General features: G+C 33.7%; 1 protein-coding gene across 1 annotated transcript in view; it reads left to right on the plus strand.

Annotated features, from left to right (window-relative positions):
• Window positions 1-10990, plus strand: part of HELLS (helicase, lymphoid specific) — a 37459-nt gene that overhangs the window by 11179 nt on the left and 15290 nt on the right. The window contains exons 7-11 of the mRNA XM_082639281.1: window positions 2734-2775; window positions 5227-5451; window positions 5831-6013; window positions 6628-6771; window positions 9661-9857. Of these exons, the coding sequence (XP_082495407.1) occupies window positions 2734-2775; window positions 5227-5451; window positions 5831-6013; window positions 6628-6771; window positions 9661-9857 (791 nt within the window). The remainder of the gene's footprint in view (window positions 1-2733; window positions 2776-5226; window positions 5452-5830; window positions 6014-6627; window positions 6772-9660; window positions 9858-10990) is intronic.

Here is a 10990-nt window from a genome sequence, read left to right on the forward strand (position 1 = left end):
TACTGTTATTTACCTGGGTTTTCAGCCAGTTAAGTGTTTTAAGGAGGAAGATGGTACCGTCTTCCTGTTTGTTAAAGGAGTATGAGCTTGGCCTAATCAGAAATTATTATAACTTCTTAGAACCTCAAAACTGTATCTTAAGAACTCTGTTCTTTGTTTGAAGACCATTAAAGAACTAAAATCATAAACTCATTTCTAAAGCCATTTCTTTTTTCACCTTCTCACTTACTACCTCATTAAATAGAAACTAATTAAAGAGTGTCCTCAGTTATGACAAACCCTAAATATTCCTTAAGCATAATTTAATGTATCACATTCTTAATATTAAAAAAATTCTAACCTTAATTACCTACTCCATTTTTCTTTTACCTGAGATTCTCTTTACATCTTCATAAGGTATAAAGTTTCACATAATACTTGTCTTTAGTCTAGAGATGTACTCTGATATTTTCCCTTTTTTCCCATTTAAAAATAATAGTTGAGACCCACTCAATTTATTATGGAACACATTCAGTCTGCAGTTTGAAAAACACTATTAATGAGATTTATTGAAGTTTAGCTAATCACACGGCTGTTATTTTAATTCATCAAATGTTGGTGGTGTATCTGCTATGGACAAACTTTGTTCTAAGTGGATAAGATCAATTAGTAAAGAAAGGTAATTGTAATAGGGAAGAACCTTTTGTATTATAAGGTAGTCACTAAAGGGATGTTGCCTATAAGCTTAAATTATACATAATGGCCCATCTGTGGGAACCCTGCTTCCCAGGAATGAGCATTAAGCTAAAATACCTTTGTTTAGCTCACAGGAAACATTCTGACCAGGCCCACCTGTGAATGACTGCAGGGAGGAAGAAATTAACGCATCCCCTCCAGAGGCTGATGGGAACCAGGAAATGTTTGACTTTACTCCCCCCCTCTTTTAGTATAAAAGGAGCCTGGATTCTAACTCGGGCAAGATGGTTCTTTGGGGCATGAGCCCACCATCTTCTCGGTTTGCTGGCTTTCCGAATAAAGTTGTTATTCCTTGCCCCAGCAACTCGTCTCTTTTGATTATTGGCCTGTCAAGCAGTGAGCAGTACGAGCTTAGACTTGGTAACATAATCACTGTCTTTGCCTTAGCCTATATCCAGTGAGAAAAATTTAGAAGGAAGTAGTCAAATATAATTGGATAATTGGAAAATGCTATTGAGCATATAGAGGGGCTCTTAACTCAGGCATGAGGTTCATAAAGGTTTCATCTAGGAAGTTGAGACTTGAGGGATAAGTTAAATCATTTAAATGTGGGGGTAGGTTAATAGGGAAATAGTAAGATATAGGGAAGACACTGGGGATGTGTTGTAGGAAGAGATAATAACCTTTGACCAATGTCCAGAGGCAGGAAGTTCCTGGAAAGTTAAAAAAAAAACTTAAAAGGAAATTATATTTGGCTCCAGTTTGTAAACAAACAAGTGGTGAAGGATGAAGCTATAGAGGTAAGCAGTGTCAGGAGTTTAGGAGGTTTAATTTCTAAAAAGAATACTTACTAGTTGGTATCGTTTTGAGTCACTCACAAATTGTTCTCCAAAAAGGTTCAGCTTATCTAGCCATTTTAAAAGACAACTCTTCTATCCATTCTCCATATAAAATCGCTTCGGCCTTAGCATATGAATATCTATACTTACATAATACTTTACATATACACATGTATGTATGTATGTGGTGTCATTCACTTACATGTCCTGTCATTTTCCTGTGTATCTCAAATTTGAGATATGCTTAAAATTTCTTGAATGTATCATACTATTTTATTCCCTTGGTCCTCTGCACATGCTATTCTTTCTGCTTGAAATACAGCCTAATTCTGTCTTTAATGATTATGCCTTGATGACAACTTTTTCAGATAATTTGATATAATACTCTCCTAAGTCACCAGGGACATTGTCTCCTTACCCTTAGCATCTAGTAGGTAATTCAAAATCAGAACACTTTTATTCTGTATTTTTAATGTATTTGTCTGTGCCTCTTGCTCAGGATTACAAACTCAGGCCTTGAATCCACAGAGAGGCCTAAAGTGGGCTGGAGTTGGGACTGTAATACATTTGGGAGTGAATCCTTGAATAATGGTAGTAACCTAGAGAAGGGTTTGGAGAACTTTTTTTGTAAAGGGCCAGATGGTAAACATTTTTGGCTTTCAGTAGTTTTGTGGGTAACTAATCAACCCTGAACTTTGCCATTGTATCCAGAAAGCAGCCATAGACAGACTGTAAACCAGTGAGCCTGATTTTGTTCTAATTAAACTTTTATTTAGACATTTATAAAAACAGGTTGCTGGCTGGAGTTGGTCCATGGTCTGTAGTTTGCCAGCCTCTGTACTAGAGGACTTCGTGAATTTGGACTTAGTCTATTCAGATAAGCTTTGACTAAAAAAAAAAGCTGGAAAATTTAGGAGTAAATATCCCAATTTTTAAGTGCTGCTAACGAATTCAGAATTTTATAAGTTGCTATCCGCTTCATTCCCTATGAATTCATGGCATGATGGTGTAAAGAAAATAAAAGACCTGGACTGTAAAAAAAAAAAAAAAAAAAAAGATTCTATGGGCTTAATTTTGTCTGAGGTCCACCTGTATTTTAATTACCTTCAAGGCTTATCCCTATTTCCTGGCATAAAATCAGAACAAGAATAAATGTTTGTTAAATAAATGAATGAACCACATTCATTGTCATTTTGTTTTTGTTTTCTCAATGTTTTAGGAAATTTTGTCTGTGGCTAAGAAAAGTAAAAAGGAGAATGAGGTAAGAGATTTATAATAGATATTAAATTTAGGAGTCATATTTGCTTCCCTGATCTCTTAATCACCAGTGTACATTTTTTCTCACTAGTTATCCTATTTCTTAGCTTTTTTTAAAAAAAATAACCATTTGGCTTTTTTTATCCTAACATTCTTCTTATATACCAAGTTTAGGTGGTCTATTGCATGTTCCTTAGTGTGTAAATACTAATTTATGGGTCTTTGGGAGTCTAGCAATGATGCAAGTAACTGTAACCGTATGGATATATACATTCCACATGTATATATTCCATAGCTTGTGGAAGCCCTGAGGGATACTTTAATCTTATTTCTGGCCTTCAAGATTTTCTTTGTTCCTGTTTGGGAAGGCTTGATTTTATCCCCACCCCTAACCCCTCATTTTATGTAGAGAGGTTCCTTGTTACCTGAGTATTTACTATCCAAACCCCTATAATTGCAAGATTTATTCTTTGTTCAGTATAAGGATTGGTTTATGATGCAGTTATAACCCAACTATGTTTAATGTAAATAAGATTAAGTAAGCATATTTTTAATAAATACTTAGTTGCATTTTTAAAGATAAAGCCCAATCTAATCTTCTACCACAATTTACTCTGGAATTGACATTTTATAATATACAATAAACAAACATATTGATCTTGTGTTAATTCGGAAGAATTCTGACAAATGTATACATCTGTGTAACTATTATCCAAATCAAGATTTAGAACCTTTTCATTATGGTAGAAGGATCCCTTGTATCCCTTTCCAGTCATTTCCCCACACCAAACCTAAAGGCAACTAACTGCCTCTTGACTTCTATCGTAGTTTTGCCCAATCTTTTTAAAAGCTTCTTTCACAATCTAGTTTTCATACAAATGAAATATAAATATGTATTCTTTTATTTCCTGCTACTTTTCATTCAGCGTGGATGATAATCATTGATGTTGTTGAGTCTGTTACTAGTCGGTTTCTTTTTATTGCTGAGTAGTATTCCATTGAATATTATAATGTCTTAATCCATTTTCTTCATGAGCATTTGGATTGTTTCCACTTTGTGACTATTCTGAATGAGGCTGCTATGATAATTTGTGTAAAGATCTTTGTGTGGACATGTTTTGATATTTTTTCGGTATATACCTAGGAGTGGAATTGCTGGGTCATATGGTAAATGTAATTCAACTTTATAAGAAAGTACAGATCTTTTTCCAAAGTGAACACACCATTTTACTCTCACAAGAAGTGTATGAAAGTTTCAGTTCACATTATTGCCAGCATTTCATGTTGTTAATCTTTTTGATTTTAGCCGTTCTACTGAATGTGAAATGAATCTCATGTAGTTTTATTTTGCATTTTCTTAATTATTAATGTAGAGTTTATTTTCATGTTTGTAATGACTGTTTATATGTTTTCTTTTATAAAGTTTCTGTTCATATCCTTTGCCCAGTTACTGGGTTATTTGTCGTTTTGTTGATATATGAGTTCTATAATCTCATTGTTGTCACATATATAGACTGTATTTTCTTTAAGTTCGTGGCTTGTCTACTCATTTTCTTAATGATATCTTCTAATAAGCAGAAAATTTTAAATCTTGTAATAGCTCAAATCATTACCTCTTTTTTTTTGGTGGTTAGTGCTTTTTTGTCTTGTATAAGAAGTGTTTGTCTATCACAAAATTATCAGGTTATTCTCTGTTTTCTTCTAAAAGCTTTATGGTTCTGGGTTTGATGTTTAGGTATATCATTTCATCACAGATTTTATGTATGGAGTGGTGAAACTCAAGTTTCCTATTTTTCCAGTTTAATATCCAGTTGTGGCATCATTTATAAGACTTACCATTTGTAAGACTTCCCTTTGAATTGACTTAATCCTTGTTTTCATTTTCTTAAAATGGAGTTGTGGACATAGCTAACCAATAAAAATCTACCATTGGTCATAAGTTGGTGCTGTGTCACAAAGATAAATTGACATTATTAAGTTTGATATAGTGAGTTTTTAAACTGTATTTACTTTGCCCCTTTGCCTGTAGTGAAAGTAATTACTTAGATGAAAGTAAATATTTTTATGTTCCTTGAAAATAATTTTTTTAACAGACATCTGTTATTATTCCTATGGATTAAGGAAATTATTAAGAAAATAGCTTAATAAATCTTGGGTGGCACATTTTAGAGGTTTGGAAGGGATGTGTAATTGTAAAGGTCATTTCAGAAGTATATGCCTGCTATATGTAAGGGTTATTTTCAGAAGTGTTTTTTTTTTTTTTTTCCAGTGGCTTTGAATTTGTGGGGGAATGGAAGTAACCGTCTAGAGGGTTTTATTAAACATGTAGCTTTATTTTTTCATACCCAGTGATTATACGACTGGGCAAATTTTGATTAGCAGTTACATTTTCTGATTAATGGAGGGTAGCAGCATTATTATGTATTAAACTTCTAATTAAACTTTTTCTTTATAGGATGAAAGCTCCTCTTCTAATCTCTGTGTAGAAGATCTTCAGAAAAATAAAGATTCAAATAGTAAAATTAAAGATAGATTATCTCAAACGGTTAGGCAAAATACTAAATTCTTTTTTGACCCAGTTCGGAAATGTAATGGACAGCCAGTACCCTTTCAGCAACCAAAACACTTCACAGGAGGAGTGATGCGATGGTACCAAGTGGAAGGCATGGAATGGCTTAGGGTAATGAATCCTCAATTTTAATACAAGATATTGGTTCATTTCTATATGATAACCTATTAATATAATGTAACACAACTTGAGTTGTTCCTTCTGTGTTTCACTATTATATATAAAACAAACATTTCTGTGTAAATACTTATTTTCTAACTTATTTACCCAGAGTAAATTTTTGAAAGTGAAAAATTATCTTATTCAAGGCTACCAACATTTTTATGGCTTTGATAACTGAGTTCCCACAAGTGTTATTATAACTTACAGTGTAAATATGTCAGTCTCATCATAATTATCATCTTTGGGTTAAAATAAGAAATAAACTTATTGCTGATTCAATAGGTGTTTATGTCAGCATTTAAATACAGTGTATATTATTTTTGTCCAGATGCTTTGGGAAAATGGAATTAATGGCATTTTAGCAGATGAAATGGGATTGGGAAAGACAGTTCAATGTATTGCTACAATTGCATTGATGATTCAGAGAGGAGTACCTGGACCTTTTCTCGTCTGTGGCCCTTTGTCTACACTGCCTAACTGGATGGCTGAATTCCAAAGATTTACACCAGAAGTAAGACATGTTTCCTTTTGTTAAATATATTATCATTACAAGTGTTTTATTGTTTTGTTGCCTGAATTAAGTTATAGATCTCTTACTAAAATTATGTTGATTTCTGTGTAGCACTATATCTTATTTGACTTATCTTTCAATCTCAGCAATACCTTCTCTAAGTTTATATAGAATAAACTAAGTTTCTATAGTAATCTCAGACATCTTGCCTAAAACATCCCTGGGTGGTTTTTAGTGCCTTGAATAATTTGACTCACCTGAGATAGACCTGGGTAGAATTTATTTTTTAATTCTGTTCATCCTTATTATGGTGTTTTCCTTCCATACCTATGCATTTTAGCCACATCATTGCCTTATGAGAAGTATATATTTCAAAAATAACTTCGCCATCTCTCTCACCTTACACTCAATTTGGTTTTATGGCTTTTTTATCCTCCCATACTAGCCCAATAATTTATTAGAATTGATTGACTCATTTTGTTATAGAAATATAGAACTAAAGTTAAGTTAAATTATATTTTTTCTCTCAGAAATGATTAACTTTATATTTTACAAATTGTTGTTATTTACATTTTGTTCTAAAGTTTGTTATAAATCAATATAAAATCTTTTAGATTCCTACTACGTTATATCATGGGACCCAGCAAGAACGTCGAAAATTGGTAAAGCATATTCACAAACGGAAAGGGACATTACAGATTCATCCTGTGGTGATCACTTCATTTGAGATAGCCATGAGAGACCGAAATGTATTACAGGTATGAATGGTCTTACTGGATTCTTTGTAATCCATAAATCACATTTTTCTTAACTTATAACACTTTGTCACCATCCAGTAGCATTTGTTTATTTATTTTTTCTGATGGAAGTAATAGATTGCATTGTGCATATTCCTTTAGAACCTGGAGGTTTATATTAACAGAAAGATTGATGGGCTTCCCCGGTGGTGCAGTGGTTAAGAATCTGCCTGTCAATGCAGGGGACACGGGTTTGAGCTCTGGTCCGGGAAGATCCCACATGACGCGGAGCAACTAAGCCTGTGCGCCACAACTACTGAGCCTGGACTCTAGGGCCCGCGAGTGACAACTACTGAACCCGTACGCCACAAATACTGAAGCCCGCGTGCCTAAAGCCGTACTCTGCAACAAGAGAAGCCACTGCAGTGAGAAGGACATGCACCACAACGAAGAGTAGCCCCCGCTTGCCGCAACTAGAGAAAGCCCACGCTCAGCAATGAAGCCCAATGCAGCCAAAATAAATAAATTAAAAAAAAAAAAAAAAAGAACGATTGATGAAGGTTGTAGTCTCTAACAAGAAAGTTAAAGCCTTTGGTGCTTTAATCTATAGCCACGACACCATTTTATTTATTCATTTATTTTTTAATTTTAAAATTAAAATTGTTTTCTTTGTTTTCTTTTTTTTATTTAATTTAATTTAATTTTTTTGGCTGCACCGCACAGCATGCAGGATCTTAACCCAGCCAGGGAGCGAACCCATGCCCTCTGCAGTGGAAGCGCAGAGTCCTAACCATTGTACCACCAGGGAATTCCCTCCACAACACCATTTTAGAATCAGCCAGACATAGACCTAATCTGTGAATGTATTACAGATGTCTCTGACAAGTGCTTTAAGTATATAGAACTTATCCATTTAATTTTAATTAAATAGTGGAATATATGAAGACAAGTTATTTTTTACTATCTTATGGATCTACTATGGCATAACATTCCCATATCTGTTTTTCTTGGCGTTGTAGCTACTTATTTATTAGTGCCCAAGTTATTGTAATGCAGTTGGAAAATGGACTTCTCATTGCCTCTCTCAGTTCATTTTTTTGGTGTTTTGAACTTCTTCCTCACTGCTTCACATATTTCACATACAGTTCTTTACTGCTTTGTTTTACTCTGACCAGTACAGTTGACCCTTGAACAACATGGGGGTTAGGGGCGCCAACCCTACGTGCAGTAGAAAGTTTGCATATATTTCATAGTGGGCCCTCCATATCCGCAGTTCCGGATATGGATTCAACCACTTGTGAATCATGTAGTACTATACGTGGTATTTACTACTGAAAAAAATCTGCAGATGAGTGGACTCGTGCATTTCAAACTTGTGTTGCTCAAGATTCAACTCTACATAAGATTTTACTTGTGTGCTGGTAGAACTTTGGAATGTGGTTTGCAGTTATTTCTTCACTTCACAGTAAAAGTAATACATAATGCATGTAGGAAAAAGTAGTGTACAGAAAGACCTGAAAGCACTTATAATTCTACCTGAGAATTACTACTGCTGTGTTATATAACTATTGTTAGCATATAGGTATAATTTATAAATATGGTAATACTTTATGTTGCTTATTGAAACACCTGTTGTCTACTAAATAATATAACATGAAGATCTTCTAATTATTTTGATTACCATAGCCAGACCATATTGAAACAATAAGCTTCCCTGTCAGTTCCATTTGCCAGTGGCTAGAATTTTTGTAATTTTCCCTTTCACTGAATTTTTGTTATTATTTCAAGGATCCTAGCTTTAGGGGTTGATGGCATTGGGGGTACAGGACTCCTACTCCTGAGTGGCAGCAGAAGTAAATGAGTCCATTTACTAATTCATTTATCAGATTCCTCATCATTTCTGTTGCATTGGGTTTTCTCTTTTGCTTATTCATTTATGAAGTATGTTGTATATTTTGTTTCATTTTTTTAAGGTAGATATAGTGAGAGATTATTCAGGCTATCTGATTTGTTTGCCTTATTATCAGAAAAAAGTTCCAAGTTTTTTATTGAAGAAGTCATAATATTATTTTAAAATTTTCTTTTCATTTTGCTATGAATGTATAAAGTAAAATGCAAAAGATGTCCCATTTCATACTCTTCCCCCAAATTTGCCAATCCCATTATCCAAGGATACCTACAGTTGCCAGTTTGGTACTTATATTTCCCAGAAATATTGCCTATTTCTGTATTTTTACAGAGTAAAACAGAGGAACTTTAAGTTTGCTTAATCAAGATAAAAGAGCACAGATATTAAAGATGAGAAATTAAAACAATTTTCATGACAACTCAATGAAAGTAAATGGTTAGCTTTCTGTGAAGATATAAATTACCAAAATTAGCTCCAGAAGAAAGGAAAAACCTAAAGAAACCAATAACTATGTAAGAAGTTGAGAACACCATCAGATAAAAAAAAAAGTGTCAATCTCAGATGTGGGCTTCAAGAATGAAAATTCTAACGATATTTAATGTTTCAGAGCATATAGAACTAATAAAGTCCTTCAGTTCTTTTTTTAGGACTGCAAGATAACACTAATTAAAACTTGACAAAGCATTAGAAAGGAAAAGTACAGATGGCTTTGACTAAAGAATGTGAATGGAGAAATCTTAACTATATAACAGCAGGTGGACTTTATTAGTTCAGGACCAAGTGAGGTCTATTACAGCAACATAAGTATATATCAGTTTTAGGAAATTAATTCATTCTCTTAGTAGATCAGAGGAAAACATGATCATCTCAATAGGTATAGAAATACCATTTGATAAAATCGAACATTCATTCCTAATAAAGAGGTTTTTATCTTTAAAATTACTTTTAGGAAAAATTGTGAGATCATCATATAAAAAGTTTCCCCTGAATTCGTTTTCTAGAATTGCTACTGGAAATACTTAATAGTAGATGAAGGACACAGGATTAAGAACATGAAGTGCCGCCTAATCAGGGAGTTAAAACGATTCAATGCGGATAACAAGCTTCTTTTGACTGGTACTCCTTTGCAAAACAACTTATCAGAGCTTTGGTCATTACTGAACTTTTTGTTGCCAGATGTATTTGATGACTTGAAAAGGTAGGTAAGCGGTTATTTAATTATTTCCTATGTTTTTCTAACTGTCTCAAAATCTGTGCTCATAGTTAAAATTAATTTCTAGCTTCTAGGTAGCTGGATTAAAGTGATAGCTTTTGGCCAGTTCTTTGTGGTATATATATTCTGCTGTTTTTATTTTATTTTTTTCCAGTTTTATTGAGAAATAATTGATGTATCACTGTATAAGTTTAAGATGTACAGTATGACGGTTTGATTTTTATGTATTGTGAAGTGATTACCACAGTAGGTTTAGTTAACATCCATCATCTGAAATAGATAAAATGAAAAGAAAAAGTTTTTCTCCTTGTGATGAGAACTCTTAGGATCTACTCTTAACAACTTTCCTATATATCATAGAGCCGTGTTAAGTGTAGTCACCATGTTGTACGTTACATCCCTAGTGTTTATTTACTTTATAACCGGAAGTTTGTACGTTTTAACCACCTTCCTCCAATTCCCCTTCCCCCAAAAGTATGTTCTACTTTTGACACAAATTATGAGAGGAGATAAATAAAAGGTTACTTAAAAGCTTTTACTGCATTGATTAATTAGAGACAAACTGTTTTATGCTGCCTTAAAAAAAATTTTTTTTTTTTTTTTTTTGGCCACACTGCGCGGCTTGCGGGATCTTAACTCCCCAACCAGGGATCGAACCTGGGCCCACAGCTGTGAAAGCCCCAAATGTCTTAACCACTGGACTGCCAGGGAATTCCCTGCCTTAACATATTTTTATAAAGCTCCTTATTGTCTTAACTTTGTGAAACACTTTCAGGTGGATTTTAATGTTTTATTTTGAGAATATATTCCACCTCTGGTGACCAGATATTAGCCCAAGGCCAGGCTGTCAGAGGGAACGTTTATTAAAAGACAAGATTTCCAGGTCCTATGCATTTCCACTGAGTTAGAACACTGAGGGAGGAGCTGGGAATCTGAATTTATAAAATGTGCCTGAGGTGATGAAATTTTGGAAATATCTGATGTAACTACTGCATTAATGTTGTTGGCATTTTTCCCAATTGTATTTACTGACAATATAGTGTTACTTAGCGTAGACATGCTTATATTTAATAGCTCATGTTAATAGGGTTTTTTTTTAACATTGTGAAGAACTAAGG

Source organism: Mesoplodon mirus, assembly GCF_964341445.2.
Source record: "Mesoplodon mirus genome assembly, chromosome: 2".
NCBI lineage: Eukaryota > Metazoa > Chordata > Mammalia > Artiodactyla > Ziphiidae > Mesoplodon > Mesoplodon mirus.